This window comes from Mixophyes fleayi, chromosome 2 (genome assembly GCF_038048845.1).
Source record: "Mixophyes fleayi isolate aMixFle1 chromosome 2, aMixFle1.hap1, whole genome shotgun sequence".
Lineage (NCBI taxonomy): Eukaryota > Metazoa > Chordata > Amphibia > Anura > Limnodynastidae > Mixophyes > Mixophyes fleayi.
This window is the reverse complement of record NC_134403.1, coordinates 308,539,237-308,565,410: the sequence shown is the minus strand read 5'-3', so window position 1 is coordinate 308,565,410 and position 26,174 is coordinate 308,539,237. Positions and strand designations below refer to the sequence as shown.

The 26,174-nt window shown below is 38.2% G+C and overlaps 1 protein-coding gene across 1 annotated transcript in view; it reads right to left on the bottom strand.

The window, feature by feature from the left end:
• Positions 1–17,743, bottom strand: part of PCYT1B (phosphate cytidylyltransferase 1B, choline) — a 117,993-nt gene extending 100,250 nt beyond the window's left edge. Inside the window, exon 1 of the mRNA XM_075196516.1 lies at positions 17,439–17,743. Coding sequence (XP_075052617.1) covers positions 17,439–17,555 — 117 coding nt within the window. The 5' untranslated portion in view covers positions 17,556–17,743. The remainder of the gene's footprint in view (positions 1–17,438) is intronic.
• Positions 17,744–26,174: the final 8,431 nt, after the last annotated feature.

Sequence of the window (26,174 nt, the reverse complement as noted above, 5' to 3'; positions counted from 1 at the left end):
AAGAGAGGGTGTCAGAGGGTAGTGAGAAGGAATTGAGCTGATCGTCATCCAGAGGGAGAGAAATAAGTATTAACACACCAAACACTGTGACACCATTATTGCTGCATTAAGAAAAGAACATTATACCTCTACTTTCACGAGTTAGTCCTCCTTACATAAATATGTACATATATCAGATACTGTGTTTTCTATCAGAGATATAGAGACATTTCAAGTATCAGAGATCTAATGCAAGTTACCAACGTTTCTACAAGAGCACCAGAGTTAACTAGTTAATCTCAAAACTATTTAATATTGGCAGGACTGTTATTATTGTGTTAAATCATTGTTGATTTATATTACACACTGTGTGTGAGTGCGTTGTGGGAAAGTTTGGGTGCCAGTGAATGCACATTTGGCGGTCACCTTGCTGTTGTCCCATTTATCTTGTCTAGAATCTCCCCAAATTTAAATATGCCTTACCCATTTACTTTACTCAAAGTAAACACCCAGTTGATTGTAACCACAATATGTGGCCCATTATTATCCCTAGGGTTAGTGTGGTTGGGAAAAGGGGCTTCCCGAGTCAACCCGTTGCATTCAGTGACAGTCCACATCCCACCATGCTCTATAGAAGTCTCTGGTGGAGGCACTGAAGAGAGAGAGACGACATTTCACCACTCCTTTCAGAGTGCTAGGGAAATGGGTGTTACATAAGATTTTATTGTAAAATTTATTCTATAAATGTACATTCTAGGGGGTATTCAATTGTTAGCAAAATTTCCGGAAAACGAGCGCTCTAAAAACATTAGCGTTAATACGGTAATTACTTGCTGAATTTCATCTCGAGATGAAATTCAGCGAGTAAACTACCGTATTAATGGTATTTACGCGCATATTACCGTATTAACGCTAATATATTTAGAGCGCTCGTTTTTCCGGGGATCTCGCTAACAATTGAATACCCCCCTCTATGTGGATTTCAGTAAACAAAGATCATATAAAAATTGGCTGCACTCTCATGAATACAGTTGTTTCTACTGTGTGTAGGTTTCATTTGTTAGAATCATATAACTGCCTTGTATTGCTATGACAACTGTGCTTTTCTTTTTCTGGCTGCCTGAGGCACTAGCAATTAATATGCCCTAAATTAGAAATGTCCCATTTTTTAAATACTGGCCAGTTGAATGGTATAGTTTATATTACTTTGGATAATTACTTTTTAAATCTACCTGTTCTTATTCTCTGGTCTTCATTCTACAATTTAATGTAGGAGAACGTTGAAAGAGCAAAAAAAAACAAAAAATACAATATTGTAATCAAAAATAGTAAGTACACAGTATATTGGAGTTTATACTTTAATAGTATATAAAACAGCCTATCAATCATATTTTGTACATGTTGTATATATTTACTCTTATCTACTTAATTTAATTACTTTTTAAGTCTGTCTCATCCATTTCCTGATGGGAGTTTATGGCTAATGCCAAATTTGGCAGTCATAGTCATGGGATCCTATAACAAATGAGATCCATGGTACATTGGCAAAACATCACCTATTTGCATGGAAGGTTATTATGATATTATGACAGTGCGGGTGAGGGGGTCAATTGTATCTTTCTTCAATGTGGCAATTGTTTTGTCTTCTGAAGTGGTATGGAGAAACTGCAGAGAAAATTTAAATGAAAAAGGTGGATATGCCTTTTAATGTAATGTATCATAAGCATATTACATGTGTAACACACATAGGTCAAACACTGTCAGCCATACACTCATGCCAGTTTCAAGAGGAAGGAAACAGATTCAACAAGCATAATGGTAGTTTAAAAAAAAATTAAATTAAAGTGATTTTCTGACAGTTTAGGATGTTAACAGTATTTATGTTGTGTAGGACATGTCCTAGATCAACTTTAAATTTCAGTGTAAAAATAAAGTTATCAAGTATTTGTGTGCTACAAGACAAAAAAGTCACTATTTTCTTTATGTGCAAAATAATAAACCAATTTGTACTAAACTAAACAACATGCATTGTAACATAGTCCCTTGTTCTCCTTAGTGACTCAGGCTCTTCATTTTTTTACACTACACTAGCATTATTATTTGGTAGAAGATAAGTGACTCCATTAAACTATGCTAATGAACACAGCACATTTTAATTTTCAAGTTTAGACACAATTTAACCTTAAAAAGTAATAAAAACTCTTATGAACATTATGCAACATAGCACATTGCTCTATAATGAATCAGGTGCAAATTCTTAAGTCAAAAAACTGTGATCATCAAATGAGAAATGTTGTACACATACTTAATGGTTTGCTAATATTTACTTTTTTGAGCTAAGAATTTGATTTCTGTGTCAGTCAAGTATCACTAGAGTCCACAGGGCAAAACTTTTATAATAACTATAGAAGAAACAGCTTCCATCAGTTGAGTTTCTTTTTAGACAATTTTACTACCATTCCACTCCTGATATTTACAATAGAAAGCTTTGTTATATTCTTTTTGGTGACCTAAAGAAATTGCTCATGTGTGTGTTTATACAGTGACTCAGGGCATTTAACTTGGAACCACACACACTACAGTTCAATCACAAGCCATGGAAAAATCGATCACCTGAAAACAGAACTCTAAAAAAGAATCTGAGTAACCGGAGTTCCTGGAAGCGCAGCACAGCAGGGAATTATTGTCTCCTGAAGGTCATACTAGGAATCAGGAAAAGAAAAAGGATAAAAGAGACTTACTACTCATATAACCAGCAAGGTTTTCCCTTTCCTTTTATTTATTGTCTGTAAAACTTCAACATTAAAAGTGGAAAAATCACAAAGAATGAAGAAAAACTGTAATAAATTATATTTAACAAATATAAAAATAAATTTGTCCTTGCATATGAATACACCATACTTGCCAACTCTCCTGGAATGTCCGGGCGTCTCCCGAAATTTAGGTAGGTCTCCTGGACTCCCGGGAGAGCTGGCAAATATCCTGCAAACAGCCATCTTGCTGTCAAAATGACGCGATTCACCGCAAATCGCGTAATTTTGGCCCCGCCCCGGCTACAAAAACAGCATTTTGTCGCGGGTGAGGGGGCAGGGACAAAATGACGCGATTCACCGTGCCCCGCCCTTCCCGCCCTCCAACCACGCCCCCTGTCTGGGATCTCCCGGAAAGAAGTTAAAAAGGTTGGCAAGTATGGAATACACTGACAATTATCCCACATTCATATTCATAAAAGACTATTTATTCTATTTTGCCATCATTACTGCAGAAATTATCTCTTTGTACTTTGGAATCTGCTAAACATCATAATACTATATGGAGTATTTGCCCGTATATTCATTTTTAAATTAAAAGCAAAAATAAACAGTAAAAATGTAAACAATTATTTTGAAAATCCCTGTCACAGACATCTACAATTACATGTAAGTAGTAACTGGGTAGCACTTATTAATGCACATGTTTTAAAATCTTAATATATGCTGGTGGGACAGTGATCATTTAGACGTATCTCTGTGCAATACAAACATAAAAAAAGAGAAAACTGTATAGTAACTGATTTTTAAATCAAAAGGAGTGTGGTATGTAAAAAAATGAATGGAGTAGCATTGAAATACAATTTATGTTAATTGAGCAATGTATTTACTGATGCTACTTACTGTAAAGCGATGTGTGATGGACTTTCACAGAAATATGGCTTATATGGCTGATACTAACATTATCTATACTATAACGTAACCTGATGTTATTTGCCGGATGCTGCAAGCAAAAGCACAAGGTCTCACACACTAGCTACACAACGTTACACTGATGTCCCTAAAGTTCAGTTGAAGTGGATAAAGGCTTATTTTTGATTACAAAGCAAAAATCAGGACACACTTCTCTTTACAGTCTCTAATAATTTTCAAAGGTTTGCACAAATGAGCACTTTTATACAGTGTAAATCGTATTTTGTGGATTTTTGCAGATTAATCTTTTTAAATATATTTTTGATACAAGTTATATTTTAGTTCCTAATCACAGTTATATGCAGTGGTCGAAGTAGAAATTTAGAAGTGGGGTATGGAAAATGTAAGTGAATGGAATTTGATAGTTTTACAATCAAAGTAGCACGAGAAGTAACTGTATGGCGTACTGTATACCAGCCTACTTCCACCACTGGTTAATGAATGTATTCTCATCAACTCAAATGCATATTACAAATTAAACACCTCCAGTAACCCTTTAAAGATTCAGACCTTCCTGTTATTTTAAATCAAATAACATAATCACATTTTGTAATGTGCACATGAATTTGAGAAGTTGAAAATAACAATATATGCATATATTTCAGTTTTGCATCTTTCAAGTATGCATATAAAGAACAAAACAGCGTAATTTCTGCTTTACCATAATTTACAATACGATACCTGGCCTGCAGTTAGAACAGTAACCATTTGCACAAAAGAATAAAACAAGCAACAACAACTCTAAATATACCAACTGTATGTAACGGACACTCACTGAATGGAACCACAGTGAAGAAGTAAAATTACTATTGTAAAATAAATCTACATTCCCTACATTATCTACATCAATAACTATGCTGAATTTAACAGTTTAAATGAAAAATTTGACACATTTTATAGCCTGCAATATGTCATGGGTTGATCATAGAAAATGTTTATTACAAGGAAAGTTAATAACAATAAGTTTCAGAACTCAGAATCCCTTTTATTTTAGATTGTGTCAAATCAGTAAATGCTAAATTATATTGACAGACTCCGCAGTTGATCGACTGTTGTAGCATACAAGCTTGCCACAACTTAACATTTTTAGTTACTTTTGAAAGTAAAACACAATAATGTGTTTATAATATTGAAAAAATATAGTGAGGGAATATGTATTGTAGAAGTAGCAAATAAAATATATACGGAATATACAATTTGAAATACATCCTTGCAGTGGTCTATTATCTATACTGTTTACTGTAACACCTGATTTTGCAGTTGCAATTGTTTTATTACATAATGACTGTACTTTGCTTCATTGTCATTGTGAATGGGGCCTCAAACCATGTGTTTATCTCCAAGTAAGGTCAAGCTGCACTATATAGTTCATGCTGGGATAAAGGAGAAGGTTGGCAACTTAAACTAATAATAAGTATGGTTTTGGGACCTGCAGCTGGTAATAAGTTTGTAGTCAGGCAAAGGATGCGCCCTAGGGGATTATTGAAAGAAAATAGGCCTGGGATCCAGCATTTGTTTTCAAACAGAGCAAATCGCAGTAGCATTATTTTAGACCATTTTTCTATTCTAAAAGAAGATTTAGCTGTTGGGCTCAATTGAAATAATTTGGCAAGTGAGAGTCCTCCCCGTGCTATTTGCTAGGTGGGACCAAACACTTCAGAAAAATTCTTGCCTAAACACAAGAGTAGCCTGTGGTCCATTTACAGCATCAATGCTTTATCCTATTCCATTGATAACAGAAAGTGGGCAAAATTTCTATAGTACTTGATACATCCCATGTAAGCACATGAAACAAACATTATTGCAACAAACAGATTCCTAGTAAATATACTACTTAAAAATAATGTTATTCTTGTCGCCCCCCCTGAGCATGTTATTTAGTAATGTATTTATTTAAATAAAAATGAATGAAGGTTATATACTAATATTGCTCAAGTGCAAATCTCCACTAAATGCATAGCAACCAGTCAGCAATTAGCTTTTTTCTGTCTCGCGCTTGTTAGATAATAAAAGAAAATGTCTGCTTGCTTGCTTGCTATGATTTTAAGCAATGTTGGTAAATATCGGAAATATGTTTCTCTATATAGATGTTGTACATTGTCTTCTCCAGATATTGTTCTCAAGAAAACTGAAAGATGGTGAGATCTCAATGTAACAGCAGTGCCTGAATGATCATGTCACCAGGTTTCCAAATATAAACAGTGTGAGATTTCCTAAAGCTTTAAGTGATCGGAAGTTTTATAACAATTACTTTTGTTCTTTTCACCAGGATCCGAGAATTCATTACTGATCCTTACCATCATGCCAGAAAGAGACAACAAATGGAGAATCATTTACAATTAATCAACCACATGATAGGTATTAGGAAACTGCAAGATGTATGTATGTGAATCGCATTTCTAAAAGAGGCCAGTCAAGTTTTAGTACCAATGATCAATATTTCAAAGCATGTCAAGGACATAACATTCATCATCATCAACATTTATTTATATAGCGCCAGCAAATTCCGTAGCGCTTTACAATTGGGAACAAACATTAATAAGACAATACTGGGTAATACATACAGACAAAGAGGTAAGAGAACCCTGCTCGAAAGCTTACAATCTATAACAATAAGGTGTGCAGGGGGTGCAGAGGCTACAGGGCACGGAGGTGAGAAGGGCCCAGGCTTGTCGGACCACACATGCTCAGAAGAGGCTCCCCGCTCTAGTCTAATGGTAAGAGTAGGTGGTGGAGCCCGGAAAGCGAGAAAGGTATCGCCAGGTCTTAGATCAAATTTTTATATGATGCCTGACGATGCACTATTTGTAGATTTACTTCAAAAGGCTTTGGTACAAGCAATGCTGGCTGGGGTTGGACATATCTGAAGGACAGCTCTTTTCTGAGTACGTGTATCTTACATTGATGGCGATCCAAGTACATTTTTATGTGAATGACAACTATTTCTCTGGGAGGTAATGCACTATCAATATGTTTTTTATTTGCTATATCTTAGAACAAGTTCGTCCATATACACGCTGAAGTAAAAGAGAAGAATACATATGAGACTCCATGCCTACTATCATTAATTGTCTTGTAAGTGCATTTTCTTAGGAGTGGATCACAGAGGGAGTCACCCAGTTCTTATGGAAAGTGTGCTTGTTTTCACACACTAAGGGCTAGATTTACTAAGCTGCGGGTTTGAAAAAGTGGGGATGTTGCCTATAGCAACCAATCAGATTCTAGCTTTCATTTATTTAGTACCTTCTACAAAATGACAGCTAGAATCTGATTGGTTGCTATAGGCAACATCCCCACTTTTTCAAACCCGCAGCTTAGTAAATCTAGCCCTAAGTGTGTGTGTGTGCCATCTATAGAATATTTATATATCTGCACTATGATGGGTTTTGTTTCAATTTTATGAGACAACATAAGCAGAATTATTGATTGGGATCAAGGGATCATTCTACAGACTCTGAAATATATTGAATGAAATTGAGAATATAAGAGTTTTTCACGAATAATGTTGTTGATGAACTTTTCAATTTTTTCTTTACATCAACAGAGAAACTGCTTTATCTGTTTGATCATTTGAGAATTATCATCATGACCAACTGGAAAAAAACAGTTATACAATGACAGGCCAATTAATAAAAAGCAACAATTATCTTGTTTTAAAAATATTATCTCTCCCTTTCAACAACTTCCACAAATCATGTTACATTGTACATTTTTGTCTTTGAAAGAAATGCAGTAAGAAAAAAGAATTCCCTTTTGTTTCATGCAGTAAATTAGGGCTACTCACTAAAGAGTAAGGTGTCAATATTTTGGGGGGGACTGATCTTGTGATAAAATATGCTTCATTTCCCCTTCTAGGGGTACCATAACAGACTACACTCTGTGTGGCAAAAAGGACACGCAAAGCAACTATGGAACTATCACTCCTAATTGAATCATCCTCCAAGAGTGTAACTGTTAGCAGTGGATAATTCAAGACATTGCCCAGGCTTGTTTAAATTAAAGGAGCTGTTTTTACAGAGCAAATTTTACAAACATGTTACACTGCAGTAACACTGCCAACTGTCAGTTTTTAGTTTCCTCTCTTTTATATATATATAATTTTTTAAAATATTATCAGTGTAACAAAACTCAAAAGGCCTAATGCAAAATTGGCTGCAAAATGTGCAGAATTTACGCTAAAAAATGCTGGACATAAAAAGAGTATTTACGTCCACATATTGAGCCGTACACATCTTAAGATCAGTGCAGGTCGGTTAACACCATACATACATCACAGACACTTACATCTCACTTTGTTATCCATGTCTTTATCCATTTGTTTTATATGCAAAAACGCATTTGATATTAGGCATCAAACAAATATTTAAAACGGCTCTGATAAAACAGAAATAATTCCCCTTATCTAGGATAATGTATGCAAGAGCGACGAAAAAAGCACTAATCAACTTCAGGGGTGCAATCGCCACTCACAAATAGTCCACTAGTGCCACTATTTACACCTGCCCCTGACCACCCACAAATACAGCTTTCTCAAATATATATATATATATATATATATATATATATATATTCTTCCTGGTCTGCATCTGCTGGCAACTGCAAGTGCACACCTTTACTGTATTCTGCAACACTCCTGTTCTGGCTCTCCAGGTACAAGGTGGCGTAAATTGCAGAGTCCCACAAAACTGCATAGGCACATATTGCGTGCTCTGACTTTATGGGTATGGGCAGAATGGGTATGGACAGATTGATTTCAGGTAAGATAAGCTACTCAAACTGGTGAAGTGCTCACTGATCAGCTTCATACCGTAAAGTAGTTGTCAAAATAAGCATATACATATTCTAACAGAAAACAGTATCAGTCCTCTCATGATTGCTTCCATTTGTGAAAACTATTGTTTCTCTAAGTGAGAACACCTTCCATATTGCCAAAATATTACAGAATAATAGCAAATAAAATTACACATCACAGTTTTTATGTGTAATATAATCATTTTATACCTCTTAACTGTCTTTCAAATTGCCCCTATTTGGGTCTCAGCCTAAATTTCTCCATTGGCTTCTTGCACAAAATTTAGAAAAGCATCCATCCTGTAGCTAAGGATAGAAATAATGTCAGCATCATTTTTTAAGAAGCTGTATATCCATTAATCTCAATAGAAAAAACTCCCTAAAGGTAGACACCAGCAGTAATGTTTTAGGTGTACTGGAAACCTGGATACTGAGATTTATCTGTATAGTATAGTATTACATCTCTCACTGCCCTGAGTTCAAACCGTGGGAGAACCCATATTATATATATGATTACTGCTGCTAATAGCTCAATAGCTCATTAACTTAGCTAGCTAGTATTGCGTTGGGTATAAGGGGTTTTATCCAAGCCGAGGATCCCTGGATTTATTACAGATCAGTCTGGATCTTGGTGACAAATAAAGAGGGTGAATGAGGGATGTTTTGAGGTGTTTTTATTTCAATTGCAATAATTTGTACACTTGTGTCTGTGTTTTATTTACATTTTCCTTGGTGCACTACAGGTCCCGGAGGACACTGGGTGCCAGCGCATGCTGGCAATTGTTGTTCCCTAAATGTCAACTTTACAAACTTTTCCACATTTTAACTGTATGACATTATGAACATGTACACATCATGACTGTCGATATTATAACTGTGTCGACATTATGACTGTTGAAATTCCGACTACATCCCCATTCTAACACATCACTGTATTACCTCAATGAATGCACTGCTCAGGTACTCTCAAAATCATACAAATCAGAAACCAATGATGAAATCTAACAACCTAACAAGATCAAAACAGGTTGTCTATAAGTTTATATATAGCTCTGCTGGTCTGACTTTGTCCATGCTAAAAAGATAATTATTCTGAAAACATGGTTGCCCAGAAATGGCAAGTAAGTTGAGACTTGCATACAAGTACCAGAATCCCAAGACTCCTCCACTATTTGGTTCTGTGGGATTGGCTTTCATACACTAGATACTGCACCTTTGTGGTCTCTACAGCTTACTTCACCTCTTCCCTTATCTTATCAATTCACCCTCTACACATCCTCCCTTTTTGATCTCATGAGCTCCTTTGAATTGCAGTACCACCTGTATGCTGAGGACAACCAAATCTATCTATCTTCCCCTGACCTCTCCCCTTTCCTTATGTCTCATGTCTCCTACTGTCTCTCGGTCATCTCATCTTGTATGTCCCAGCACTTTCTTAAACTAAATATTTCTAAGACCAAAATAATTGTCTTCCCACACCTCCAGGGTTCTCTCTCCTCCTCCACTCTATCTGTTGATAACACTACCTTCTTCTCTGTCCCTCAAGTCTGCAGCCTAGGGTTCCTCAACTCCTCTTTATCCTTCAAACCTCGCAATCAGTCTCTCTACAAATCCTGCCATCTCCACCTCCAGAATATATAAAATCATTTAGGCCCTTTCTCAACATTGAAGCCACCAAAACTCTTATTCACTCCTTGTAATCTGTCACCTTGATTACTGTAACCTCATTCTCTCTGGCCTACCCAACTCCTGGCTTGCCCCTCTTCAGTCTATCACAATGCTGCTGTCGCCTTATTTTCCTTTCCCACAATTCTACAGGGTGGGGCATAAAGATCTCTCACATTTTCAAAGGGTATAAAAAAATGAACAAAACTATTTAGGAAAACATTGTATTTATTTCTGAAAAGAACATAAAAAACTGTTTTGTTTTAATGGGTTTTAAAAATCATACCAGAAAATAAGGTGGCCGTCGTTGGCAATACATTGCTGAAGACTTTCCCAGAATTTCTCCATCATTCTCCGGGTCATATCAGGTGAAATAGCTTCGATTTCCTGTCTGATCCTTTCCTTCAAATCCTCAAGAGACAGAGGATGATGTTTGAAAACCTTTTCCTTCAGGTATCCCCAAAGGAAAAAGTCACATAGGCTTAAATCTGGTGACCGGCCCAGCCACGGCATGCTTATGAGTGGAATGCCTTGGTGATTGCTGAATGGATGCTCTCACTGCATCCACATTTCTGGCGTTCTAACGGTCCAAGGTCTGCCAGGTGATTTTCTTTTCAGTGTGGATCCAGCTGCCCAAAGATTAGAAATCAAAAGCAAAACTGTTTTCCGATCTGGTACAGATGCATTTCGGCATTTCGACCGTGTTCGGAATGCTCCCTGTGTTGTTATCACAGAAGGTTGTCCTCATAAAACACTTGCACAACAAAGCCCCGGTCCAATTTATGATGGGTACTAAAAAGGTCAGAGTCTAACCTACCGAATTAAATCTACCCCACCTCTTTACCCCCACTACAGCTCACACAGTGCCCCCTAGAAATATGGGAGATCTTTATGTCCCACCCTGTATCTCTGCTGTCTCTCTCTGCCAGTCGGTACATTGACCTACGGAATTAAATTTAATTTAAACTCCTCACCCTCAACCAATCCTCCCATCTCCAAACACCTCCAAACTCATCTCTACACACATTACTTCTTGCAAAGGATTTGTAGGGTGGTTATGCAGTGCAATAGAAGTTGGGTGCCATCACACAATTGAACTCTTTTATCTACATGCTTCTACAGCTCAATAATTGGGTTACAAGCAGTGACACATGTACAGCCAACATGTATCTACTCCTAGTTACTCCTGCATAGTTCTTATTAATGTTATTAGAATGGTCACATTTAAATGGGGTTTTTATGCTCACATTTATATCTCTCACCAGTGTTCAGTCATTCACTCGACTCTAGCACTCTGGCAATCTCCGGTGCACTCTCAGCCACATATCACTCAATTGGATCTGAATATGTCTCTGGTGCACTCTCAGTTGCAAGTCACCCCTCCTCTACGGTGGTTGGCTTCTCCATTTACTTGAGCTCTGACCCTTCTTCCTGTGTAGTTTCAGCCCCTGAGAGCTACACCAATGCTGCTTCTCTGCTCCGAGCAGCACACTCTTCTCCATAGGGTCTCTCTCTCTTTTATATGGGCTGCTTGGAGTGGGGCTATTCCATGGGGCTACATAACAGTGGACTCTTCCTCACAGGTCGTGTGGTGTACAGTAAGGTAAGTGCTGCTACTAAATCTCTTCCTACATTCAGCACATATATATGGTTTTTCCTGTATGCTAACACTGTTGAATAGCCAGGGTTGATATCTGGGTAAATCTCTTACCACACTCATTGCAAGTGTAGTTTGTCATTCCTGTCAGTGTTCCCTTTTCTTAATGTCACCTGTGATATTTGTTCCCCAAACACTCCTGTCAGTCTCTTTTATCTTTCTATAATTTACTCCTCTTTTCTATTTTGTTTCTCTGATAGCTCTTTATTGTTTGTCTTCTATTATTTTCTCCTCAAAATATTTCACTCATATTCTCTCTGTCTTTCCCTCTACTATAATGTACTTTGGACCTTATGGCAGGGGATTAAGGGAGCTCATCCAGGTCCCCCCACTGTCACTGCATACCCTCTTCTGACTACTGATCGTTTCAATTGTCTCTTCTCCCAATTGCCTCCATTGCTTCTGTTCTGATCAGCTCATCCAAACACTCTGTTCTAAGCAACAGTTCCTTGAGTCTCTACTCTGGGTCCTACAGTGGGGGCCACCCATTTAGTCATTGGGACATGTGAATTACAACGCCAGAGGGAGTGTTAGATTTAATAAATACATTACGTGTTTTTTGTTTTTGTTTTTTAAATAAAGGTTTTCCCAAGTCCCAAACGTACTACACTAGCTCTCACAGCCTAGGTTGTTCCTTACAATAAAGCCACTAGCAGCACTAGGCTCTGACATGCTGGGCTGGTGACACTATAGCAGGGAACTCTACAACATTCCTAACAGGTCAACCAGCCTTAGCCCTTTCACAACTGTACTGAATCCATTGGGGGAACCGGACCAGCAAAAAAAAAAATTAAGATCTTCAGGAACCTGGTATGAAGCTAAAGGCAGTGGTATTTGTTTTTATTGTAAGCTATCAGGATTTTTTTATGATAGATTTCCTGATTAAAAATATATGTATAAGGGTCACAGGGCAGAACTCAAACTACAAGCGCCAGCACTCACATTTTACCTTCACTTAACACCTTACTCATAAAAGGTTCTGTACAAAAGTGCAGGTCCACATAGTAAATACTATTTTGTGACAGCATGCTCCTAGTAATGAATACTGTTTTTACAGGAAGCGCATGAATTTGGAAGATTCTGCATTCTCTGATGGGTGAAGGTGGGTGGATTAGAGAAATTCCTTACTGGATGTATGCACCTACCTATGCTTTACATGCAAGAAGCGGCAGTCGAGGGAATGGGCAGGGGCCTCTCTCTGTTTAGTATGGGGGCACATCGTATATTGAAAGCGCTTACATTTTTTTTTGGTTACTGAGGAGGTGCCAATAATCCTGAGTCGGCCTATACACTCAGTAGGATGTCTTTTGCACCTTTCAGGTCACTTAATATAGGAAAGTGCATTTGCAGGTGCATAAGGTAATAAAAACCTTCTGACGCACAAAAGTCACCCATGTATTTAAATCAGTCCCTATGTCCCCTCATGATATCCACTTGATTAATTTCATACATAGACTAAACTAATCTATTGTGAGATTCTACTTTGAGGACTGAAGAAGTATAAACAGTTTCTGCATATTTAGTGGACTGAATTAATATCGGAGTTGAGATCAGAATATTAAACACACTACTGCGTGCTGAACAGAAACTCATTGACTGTAATTTAAGTTTTTCATTTCCCACAGGAAATTGTTTATGTGTTGCCCCAACCAATGGTAGTTTATGTTATCAAGTGAACATTATTTGTGATACTCAATATCATTTTATAGATGTTTAAGATTTATTAATAAATTCATTCATTTTATTGCATTCTACTGCGTTGGTGATTATTAGATTTTCAGATTGCTTACAGTGTTTATCTTTTTTCTTTGTTAGTTAAACTGATTTATAAACTATTTTAAAAGGAAAAAATAAAAGTGTAAGCTACTGAAGAGAGTGTTCTTAAGTGGGTGACATTATGATGGACTTTTTCACTCTTTGCACCCTGTGCATATACAGTTAAACCAACAATCCCACAAGCATCAGCATGCTAACACTCATGGGCTGTCAACGCATGCTGGCACTTGAAGTGCCAAAAATCTGTATGTTAACATTTTAACCCTGGAACCTAACAGCCAGGGGTATCGGGTATGTGTGTGTGTGGGGGGAGGTTCTGATCATTTTATTTATCCCCCTTCCCCAGAGGACTGAGCCCAATGCTAACTTGTCTGGGAATGTAAGAGGGGCAGAAAGAAGTGTATATTGGGGCACTCCGGGATTATTTATAATCAATAGTTAAAACTGTCAGATCCTCACTTCTGCTTGTCTTGAGAAAGCTACAGGAGCGCAACGCGCGTCGGCGTCATTGCTATACCACCTCTCCTCTGCTACACAGGCTTTGACTATGCCCAGTTCACTATAGGCAGGGAATTTTCACAGATACCCACGGTGGGGATATAGCCATTGCTATCCACTAAGCCATAACATTGCATTATCTATTTGGAATCTCTTATGACAGCGGCACTTGACATCCTATATATACGAAATGAATAATCTAGGGCATTTGCCTTAGATACCTTAGGTAAATAGTAGGAGTTTGTTTGAGATATATTAAACCAGCACCTTACGAAACCATCAATTAACCCATAAGGAAACTCAGTTACACAGACTAAGTTAATTACTTGGGATTTAATATCCTCTATCAATAATATATATCAAACTATTCAGTGCTAGTTTCTGCTATTGAGTCTAGATATCGATAGCCTCATTATAGTGAGATAGTTGTATTGAATCAACAAGTCGAGTAATAACACGCAAATTAAAGTGTATATTTATTGAATCAGCCAGTGGAGTAATAAAACACAAATAAAAATGTATACTTATAAAACAAAGAGGTGGTAGAGTGAATGCATATTCCTCTACATTTAATCTCACTTACATCACTTTCTTCACCTTATCACACTTTGTTTTTAATTATATTTCACCGCTTTCTTGGAATAGAACCATCCTTTGATTTTAAGGTATATCTACTAAAACCAATGTTTTAATTATTCATCAAAAATAATCCTGGAGTGCCCCAATATACACTTCTTTCTATCTTCCATTTCCTTTGAATATTTGTATACCAGTGTTTGGGTAAACCCACTTGAACTATATTTTGGATACCAAAATGTTAATCGCTAAAATCATGCTCACTGAAATATCAACAGTGCAATTTACTTATTATCCCCTGCATCCCCTTATGCTGGCAAGCACATCCTGGAGAAATGTATGTCAGTGGTCAGAAGTATTAAAGCTTACCATACACGCTGTGAAATACCAGCATATCTGGAACATCTGAAGTTCATCTGAAAAGGAAGCTAATGGGCAGAGGTTTGACAACCCATCTAGTCGTTTGACAAAGGCCCACATATGCAGGAAAGAGAATCTCATGCTTGGGGCTGTTAGAAGCAGAACGGGACCCACTAGAACAAAGAATTGGAGACTAATAAAAAGTAAGTGAGATTTTCTTATTTAACTTATCTTAATTACACCCAAATCTACATTTTTAATTTTTGGAGGAATGATCCTTTAAGATAAACTGCCAATAAGAGACACTCTGAACAAGGAGGGGCTGCTTGCGGAACATGTCATCTTCGATTATAGGAAATATTAAGAAAATGTATTACTGCACTTCAAACATCATAAATTAATTATAAAAGTAAAAAGTTTATTCTATAACTAATGTGTGCCATTTATAGGTTATGAATTATTGTGTGACTCTTAGTACAATTTGTATATATATGGCAGCACAGTGGCTTAGTGGTTAGCACTTCTGCCTCACAGTACTGGGGTCATGAGTTCAACTCCAGCTTTATCTGTGTGGAGTTTGTATGTTCTCCATGTGTTTTTCTGGGTTTTCTCCTTCCACACTCCAAAAACATACTTGCAGGCTAATTGACTGCTATTAAATTGACCTTAGTCTCTCTTGGTCTGTGTGTATGTTAGGGAATTTAGACTGTAAGCTCCAATGGGACAGGGACTGATGTGAGTGAGTTCACTGTACAGCGCTGCAGAATTATATAAGTAGCTGATATGATATATTGCTCAGTCTGCTTTAGTCTCGCTCTATTTTCTTTAGAACTTATCCCTTTTGATCATAAATAAGAGAACTATGGAAATAAGCATATTGTAATAGCCATCAGTTAAAAATTCCAAAAATAAAGTGGGTGGGGTGTGTCCCAACAAGAGGGAAGTTGGGAAGAATGTCCCTTGCTCACAAGGGTGACGCATACACCAGAGGTAGGTACCTCATGTGCATCTTGCAATTTCGCCAGCATTTGGTGTGGGCCAAGTGTGCTAGACATGCCCCATTACGACATGGACACGCTCCTAACTTGACACAGACATGTCTCCTTTCGTAAGAGGCATGGCCATGTCCTGTTTTATAGATTGTTGGGAGGTATGAATTTGTTTGGTATCTATCCTCTTGTAACTTTTACTAAATACATTGCTTTATCTTTCTGGCTTCCATCTATTTTATTCACCATGGTTTGTATATCATCTACTCAGTTAATTTTTGTTTTCCACGCAGAAGACACAAAACTGCTCTGAGGATACAACTGTTAACCATGCACAGAGCATAGCAGAACTCTGTCATGTCCAAGGCCAAAGAAAATAAACAATTCTGACTAAAGATATAAAGGCTATGGTGAGACACAAAACAAGAAAGATAAAGCAATGTATCTCCTAAAAATTGCAATATGTACAAATTAAAATGTTCAATTTCTCTAAAAGTGGAAACCGCCTGACAGGATCCTTATTTTCATAATCCATGGCGGGTGTGTCCCTTGCGTCCTCATGTGCTGTCATTTCCTTTCCACAAGTCACCTACGTGTTGCCAGCATCATGATATGCGTGTTTAGATTGCATTTATGCAGCTGTTGCGCTACAGGTAAAGCTATGTTTTCACACACAATCCATCCACATATATGCACGTGTGTCATGTTTTCCATGCGCAAAGCAAAGCTTATATGAAACTGAAGTAACTGGCAATTTATTTTCACAAGTCACTTTCTATATTTACACCACAGCCTAAAGCAATGTGAATTGCTATCACAGACAATTTAAGTGGTCTATAATTAGTAACTTACATATATATTTACATACAGATGTTTTAACCATTGTTTGCCTAAAGACATGGGTGGCAGATTAGTAAATATTATTTATCTATTAAAATATTTGTATTGTTTCTATCTTATACAATTTCACTTCTATTAAAATAAGTAGAAACACTATATTTCAACTTAATGGATGTTCAGCATCCTGCAGTAACCGACCACACATTAAGGCTGAGCTACACTATGGGATTTCCTCAATCAATGTCTATGAGAGAACACTCCCTTATAATGGCATTTGATGAAGAATCCTATGGGGCTTGGGCAGTGGGTTTGGATGTTATCTGTAAAGAACTAGTTTGTTAGTACCACTGATAAGCAGTAGCCAACTTACCACACAGGAGACAGACAGAAAGCAATCTGAAGAATCCTGTCTCAGCACTGCCACAGAAATGCTGATTTGTAATGTAACTTCCCATACTGCAGATACTGTACGAGACACGCACAGCACAGATGGATTAGTCTGCAGCTAAGTTGTTTACACAAAGCCTTTGCTGCTAAAGCCTTTTGTTTCCCTGACAAGCACATGTAGAATTTGTCTTTACTTACCAAGCGAGGCAGAGGACAAGTATGTTCCAATTCTTCCATGGTTTCTAAGGGAAGATTACCACAAAGGGATATTGGGATACCTGCTTCTGACTCAGCATCAAGGCTGAGAACTGGCATGGCCAGACGAGGCTTCCCGTAGCTCTCCCCACAGTGTGGAACTTCTCTCGGGGATTCCGTGCTGTGGATATTTTTCCTCACTTCCTCTCTTTATTTCCCTTGAGAGCCAGAAGGTCGTTGTTTAAATCTTATAAGTAGATGTGGTGATGCACAGGGCCTTGGTTTATCACTATAACAACCAGCCAGCATCGTACAGCACACAGCACAGAATGCACTGGCCTTATTTGCATGTTGCCTTGTGGTTGGATAGTGTCATCCCAGTGCAATTTTAAACGAATAATTATGCATCCTGTGAATAGAACAACCTCATGCCTGGCATAGCATCTGATTGCAGGCATGCTTTGTTTTTAATATATTATTAAAATAACATTTAAGTATAAAATAAACTGCAGAAGATTTCTGAGAATGCTAATCAATCATTTCTAGGTATTGTTTAACTAGTTTGCTGTCTCTTCATCACTTTGTGTAGGTACTTGCAAAGTATAGTGCTGTGGAAAAGGTTGGCATTCTATAAACAAAATAATTAAAGATCCCATACTTCCTACAGTCAATACATATGCATGCATATTAACATAGCATATTAAACCCAGCATTCGGCAGCATGTAATTCCTGCTAATGGTTAGAATGTTTTGCATCAGTACTTGCCCAAAACAAGGCTGTACCTTTTCCATTTCAGGCATCCTCAAAGTGACAGTGTGACAGTGACATGCCGCAAACATCCTCCCTGTCACACAATCAAAAATCTGGCCATATATTATTATTGTTGTAACAATAACAATAGTAATAAACTTCTACATATTGTCAGAGAGACGCTAAGAACTTGTACACATGGGAGTTGAAAACCAATTCTGGTTAAAGCATAGACAAAACCTTTACTTTTTCCTCCCTTCAACAGAGCATTAGACACACGTTCATTAACACATCCCAAAGCTTCCCTGCAGCCTAGTGTACTATGGACATAATGAGCATTCTATAGAACTCCATAATATTTTACCAAGTATTAATTCTTCTAAATGCTGCAAGCAATGTCTAAGTTGCAAAACAAACACTTTTCAGAAATTCTGTGCATGGGCCAGTCACTTACATTCGCTTAGCTTAGAACAGGTTTGAGAACACATCCTAAGGGTTATTTATGAACAAACGAACCACATCCTCCATGGTATAATTGTGGTGGATGAATGCATAGCCTCTTTTGACGTTGAACTATTAATGGTTCTGATATCTTTAACTATAAGTGCTTTCCTTTTGTAGTTGTTGTTTCAGGGAAGGACTCAAAACAGGGGTATAACTATGATGGGTGCAGTGATGCAGGGCCCAGAGGTGAAGGAGGACCAGTAATGGCGAGTCTCACCCATGCCCAAGGCCCCTTTCACCCATGACACATCCACTCCACCCCGATTCCCCCACTCTGCTCTGCATGCACCTAGTAAGCATTAGCCAGACTGGAACATAATGAGAGCCCCCCAGCTGAGCTCTATTGAGAGTAGAAAAGGCGACCTGGGAGGCAAGAACAGCATCGCGGTCCCCATTCACATGGTAAGTGAAGAAGGTGCAGGAGAGGGAGACCTCTTCTTTTCTCTCTCCTGTCCTTATTCACGCTGTCAGTCACGCACAGCAGTGATGGCAGGAAAAAGCACAAGGCACCTGTGTCACCCTGCACCTCTCCCTGCAATCTATATTTGTAGAGCCGGCAGTGATTGGAGCACTAGGGAAGATGGAGAGAGGGGGTCCCCAGACACAGAGTTTGGAGCAGGATCCAGCAGCATTATCTACCTCATCTCACTGTGCAGACATCGGATTTCCTGAGACACTTTCTTCATGGAGAAATACAAAGTGCATGGGATCAACTACATATGACCTACCCAGGGGGAAGATCTGGAATTCAGTTGAATTTCCCACCAGATAAGCATTAATAATTTTCATATTTGGTACACGGTCACTTGGACACTTTAAAATTCTGTTTATTATTGATTTACGATATCACACTATGTCTGGCGCTTTCTTTTTATGTTTATATAGGCTTAGCATCTGCAATTGGATGTTACTGAAGTGAAGCAGCCTATTGTATTTTGAGCATATGTGTCCACTTTACTTTGGTTGCACTGAGCGCCGTTGAATCTTCACTTTTGTTATTTAATAATAGATGAGCATCTATATAATTTACCTCCAGTGGTTTCTATTAGAACAAATTTGTTCTATACAGATTTGTTCTGGACCATGTTGTTTAAACTACAAATGCATTATAGACTAAGGATGTGCACCGGCCACTTTTGGTGTCTCGTGTTTTGTGTTTTGGATTCGGATTTGCTTGAGGTTTTGGGTTCGGATTTGTTTCGCAAAACACCTGACGAAAGGTTTTGGTTCGGATTTAAGGTTTTGGAATCGGATTTATTTTGAAAAAAACAAAAAAAGTGTTAAAATCAAGTTTTTGGGTTTATTTTCACTCCTACGCTATTATTAACCTCAATAACATTCAATAACAATCATTTCCACTAATTCCCAGTCTATTCTGAACACCTCACACCTCACAATATTGTTTTTAGTCCAAAACGTTTCACCGAGGTAGCTTTCTGGACTGCATAGTGCAGTGGTCCCGGTACACAATTTGGTACCGGGCCACAATACCTCCTCCAACTTTCAAGTGTAGTGTTTATAATTTATAAAAACTACAGTAGTTATAGCACGTCAATAACTCTTGTTTTAGACGACCATGGTACAGAGCATTCATCATTGAGATCCCATCAAGTATGTGAAAGACAGACAGCGTCGAAGCGTCGAACTTGGGCTTTTTGGATTTTACATGCCCTGTACTAGGAGATTGGGCATCGGGCTTGCCAGACGACGTTGATGGCATTTCATCGTCTATGTCATGACTAGTGGCAGCAGCTTCAGCATTAGGAGGAAGTGGGTCTTGATCTTTCCCTACTTTATCCTCCATATTTTTGTTTTTCATTATATGTAGCACAAGAGAGCGTACCCCTTAGCCACACACACTCGGCAAAGCCTTTAAAAATTATATGCGGCACAGGAGAGTACCACTGGACTTATACTGCTGAATCAGTGAACTTTGTAATATAGAAGTACCACTGGAATTATACTGCTGAATCAGTGAACTTTGTAATATTGCAGTACCACTGGACTTATACTGCTGAATCAGTGAACTTTGTAATATAGCAGTACCAATTGACTTATACTGCAGAATCAGTGAACTTTGTAATATAGCAGTACCACTGGACTTATACTGCTGAATCAGTGAACTTTGTAATATTGCAGTACCACTGGACTTATACTGCTGAATCAGTGAACTTTGTAATATAGCAGTACCACTGGAATTATACTGCTGAATCAGTGAACTTTGTAATATAGCGGTACCAATGGACTTATACTGCTGAATCAGTGAACTTTGTAATATTGCAGTACCACTGGACTTATACTGTTGAATCAGTGAACTTTGTAATATAGCGGTACCAATGGACTTATACTGCTGAATCAGTGAACTTTGTAATATTGCAGTACCACTGGACTTATACTGCTGAATCAGTGAACTTTGTAATATAGCAGTACCAATGGACTTATACTGCAGAATCAGTGAACTTTGTAATATTGCAGTACCACTGGACTTATACTGCAGAATCAGTGAACTTTGTAATATAGCAGTACCACTGGACTTCTACTGCTGAATCAGTGAACTTTGTAATATAGCAGTACCACTGGAATTATACTGCTGAATCAGTGAACTTTGTAATATAGCAGTACCACTGGACTTATACTGCTGAATCAGTGAACTTTGTAATATTGCAGTACCACTGGACTTATACTGCTGAATCAGTGAACTTTGTAATACAGCAGTACCAATGGACTTATACTGCAGAATCAGTGAACTTTGTAATATTGCAGTACCACTGGACTTATACTGCTGAATCAGTGAACTTTGTAATATAGCAGTACCACTGGACTTATACTGTTGAATCAGTGAACTTTGTAATATAGCGGTACCAATGGACTTATACTGCTGAATCAGTGAACTTTGTAATATTGCAGTACCACTGGACTTATACTGCTGAATCAGTGAACTTTGTAATATAGCAGTACCAATGGACTTATACTGCTGAATCAGTGAACTTTGTAATATAGCGGTACCAATGGACTTATACTGCAGAATCAGTGAACTTTGTAATATAGCAGTACCACTGGACTTATACTGCTGAATCAGTGAACTTTGTAATATAGCAGTACCACTGGACTTATACTGCTGAATCAGTGAACTTTGTAATATAGCAGTACCAATGGACTTATACTGCAGAATCAGTGAACTTTGTAATATTGCAGTACCAATGGACTTATACTACAGGATTGTTTTTGGATATTTTTTTTAATTTCTTTTTTTTATAATTATTTATTTATTTATTTTTTTATAACTTTTTTTAAAAAATTTTATAACTTGGGAATAATGGGGAAATAACAATGCCCTTAGAAGGACAGAGCACAGGACACAGCACCACTGGACTGAACAGGACACAGCACAGGACCCAGCAGCACCACTGAACTCAGAAGAACAGAGCACAGGACACAGCACCACTGGACTGAGCAGAACACAGCACAGCACAGCACAGCACAGAACTGAACAGCACAGCACAGCACGAGATATAGCAGGACAGAGGACCACCTAACACAACCTCCCTCTACCCTGATCAATGCCCGAGTGAAGATGGCGGCGGCTAGCGAGAATTGATAGAATACGAGTATCGCGAGATCCGACAGCGGGATTATGACTCAGAGCCTCGGTTTCAGTTTTGCAATTGGCGGGAATACCCGGATCTGTCTCGGATCCGGCTCGGATCGGCAATGTTCGGGTGGGCTCGGATTTCAGATATCCGAGCCCGCTCATCTCTATTATAGACACGGCCCCCACTCCCTAAAAATATAAAAACTTTAATAAACAACCGGTGAGGTACATAATTAATATACAATTATTTAAAACTATAACAAGGCTCTTACAATTGAAAATGTCTTCACAAAGGAACAACATACCACAGCACAAATGTTTGTGTGGTACACAACTTGGGTACTGTTCATAGAAATGTCAAGGAGGAGTTAATTTGCAGTGTTCTCTGGGGGACACTTTCTTCTAGGTTCATACCTACTAACAGAACTGTGTTTTGCATCCAAAGTAGGGTTGGCCATAATGAAAGGGACTTGGATTAGCCAGAAAGGGGGGTGGTTTGGGCAAATCGTGCACGATTTGAGTAGATTAGGGCATGGCCTAGTTTGTCCCAATTTGGAATGCTGGCAGGTATGTATGTTGCCTATGGTTGGATATGAATGGATTTCAATCTAGAAGAGATTTGCTGGGTTATGAGTCACCAAATGACACAAAGCACTGTTTTAGCACAATACCCTTTATTACAGAGTATGTATGGTGTGTTGTTTGTTCACAAAAAGGAAGGTCCAATTTGCATACCTCCCAACATTTGGGTAGGTGGTCTCAGGACAGGGGGCGTGGCCACAGGGCGATGGGGGCATGACCACATAACGGTGAGAACGTGATCATGTCACAATAGGGTTGTGTAGAGAAAAAAAACAGCATGTCTAGCGCTTTTGAAGCACTAGGTTGCCCCGCTCTCTCCTCCCTTCTAAACACCTTCATTGCCGACAATGCTTACCAACTTTCCCACCCTAGCTTTGTCCCGATTGGGTTGGTGGGACAGAGTCCTCAAATTGGGACTGTCTGTCTAAAACAGGATGGTTGGGAGGTATGCAGGTTGGGGGTCTCAGCACAGGACACATGATTGTTGGGGATAATACTTATGGTACTTTTCTCTGAAATGTCTAGGGAAAGTGCAATTGTAGGTTCTTCCACTATATTGTCTTGGTGTAACTGTCACCAAGTTCTACACTAAAAGAAGAATACCAAGTCATGGTATTAAAATAACAGGCATCTGCTGGGTAATTGTCGCTGCTAGTGTACCCCCATGCTGGTGCACCTGGGCTGGTATCCCTGAACTCTTCCTAAAAATCAGGGTTGCTGTGGATGGATACCCCCTGGCCTATCATATTGGCCAGAGCTGCTGGGAAGCGGGCAGAGTGGTGGTACTTGGTGCTGGGTCCAAACCTCAGAACAGCCAGAAACGGATTAGATTTGGGTCTAATCTGTAGATCACAGGAAATACTGCAGGGAAGAAGTTGTCAAAGCAGGATCTTGAAGCAAGTGATGTTTATTAATTCACACTGGTTGAAGATACCAGTGATCAGAAAGTCAGATGGAACATAATGATTCACTTCAGTAAAAAAGCTGTGCTGTTTTATACAGTTTTGGACACAGCCTAGCAAGGGGTAAGCAAGCCCCCTGAATTATTTTCTGTTCCCAAGAAGTCTGAGTTATTTTTAGTATCTGGATGCAATATGTTTCCTAAAACATGGATTTAAATGCAATGCAAAGTTAACAAAATTTACACTAATCTACTATATCCCAAAAAACTCTATGTGCATTATTAGGACAGGATCTGAGATGCAGGATACAAACCACACAGACAGAGAGCCAGCCCCCCCCCCCCTGCTGTGTATACAGGCTGAACAAACCTGTTGGCCACTGAGATGAAAAGGTTGAATTAACATAAGGGACTTTCGTTCGAAACGTTATATAAAGCCAATCATGACATCCAGAAGTTACAAATCAATACCTCAGAAATTAAGGCATTTCCTATACAGAAATATAACCTAATATAATAAAGTAAGTACATTTCTAATACACGGTATCAAGAATCAGTACATTTGCAACAATATAAATTGCTACACTGTGCTAATAATCTAAATATATTATTACAATAAGTAATTTATAAGTGATCAAGCCACAGGAGGTTGCATCTTTTATGCATTATTTTGATTTGGGTACAGCTACATTCTGCTCAGCTCAGGTAGAAGCACAGAAGGGTACATATCATCGAGTCACCTGCTGACACAATCCACATTATTAAGGCTGGGGGCTGTGAATTTAGAGATTTTTGTGGGTGAGGTCATATATCCTGTATATTTACTTCAATTAAAGTATTGTTATTTTGCGTAGTCAAGTGTAGGTTGGAAAATTTAATATGAATATAATATGAATTTGAAGCATGTTTTAAAGATTGCCACTAATATAACACTTAGTGATACAAAATACCATTTGTGTGGCAAACAGAATTATCTGCCAATGAAATGTAAGTGGGAATGTGCATTTGGAGTGTATTTCGGGAGTTGCATCTTCTAGTGTTCCCTTGAAATTGGTTATTTTGGTTCTCTTTAAACAGCAATACGCTCAGGCATATTCACAAACTAACACATAGGGGATGTATAAGATTTCCTCTTTCCTTCTCTTTAAATAATAAATGCGATGAACAGGTTTCCAAAATATAATATTTCTATAGTTTATTAAAAAGATATTATACATAGATACAGCCATACCGGACGAAGCAGACATACGCCCAGGGTCTCAAATGCCAATTGACACTCTATATTTGATTAACTCATTCTGTCATAGAATATGTTACTCCTTATTTTAAAACACACCTTCCCAGCTTACATCACTGCTGGCAAACTAAGTCTCTATCATTAAATGTGACACGTTCTTTTGGACGGGTCATCTTTACCTTATTTAGAGCCAATATTTCTTTGGCTATATCCGGGAATTACATAACATGTTGTTTTGTTCATGAATTGTGCAATAATGGAAATTTACTAAAAACATGTCTCTTGTTATGTAATATGTGTTTTTTTCCGTTCTCTTAAAAGCACAAACACAAAATTCAAGTTCATTGGTTCATTCTATTGAACTAATTGGTAAAACAGGGTTTTTGTTTATTATTACTTCGACAGGGGACTGTATCAAGCCAGATGAGTGACCACTTTTTATTGGCTGCCCTTCTATTAATTAACCGGGATTAGCTAATTTCTGACGGGAGCTTCTCGGTAGCAGTTCATTTAGCTTCTATGGGGGGGGGGGGGGTAGAAAATTGTAGGTAAGTATTGAAACATACCAAAACACTACAAAAAATATATTAGGGCACATATTATTTTTAAAATACAGCTGGACAATATATATATGAAGAATAGTGTACACCAAGTTTGGTGATCTATATTGTTATTTACTCTCCTATTTCGAGTTTGAGCGCCAGTATTTATTATATCTAATAATACATATATATATATATATATTTAATTTTTTTTTAAAGATTTCATTAATATCTGAGTAGTGGCATGGAAATTTGAAGTGAATAGCTAAGGGCTGCTTAGACTCCCAGAAGCTTTAGGGTTTTAATAGTGTGAAATGAATGATTACTTTTATATGCATTTTAGCACTATATAGTATAATATAAAACATATTAAATGATGTAAGGCTACCTACCCTGCGTCCTCCACTACTCCTGTTTGCAATTACCTCTCCTTTGTGTCCCACCACCTCTCCCTCATGCGGTGTCGGACTGGGGCATGAAGGGCCCACCAAGGGACTGCAACGCTAGGGGCCCACCAGAGGGGGTGTGGCCAGCCATCAAAGAGGCAAGATCAGACACTAGAGGGGGAGTGGTCAGCCCACAGAGGACAGCTAAAACCATAGTGTAGTATTGTTACACGCTGGTCCCATA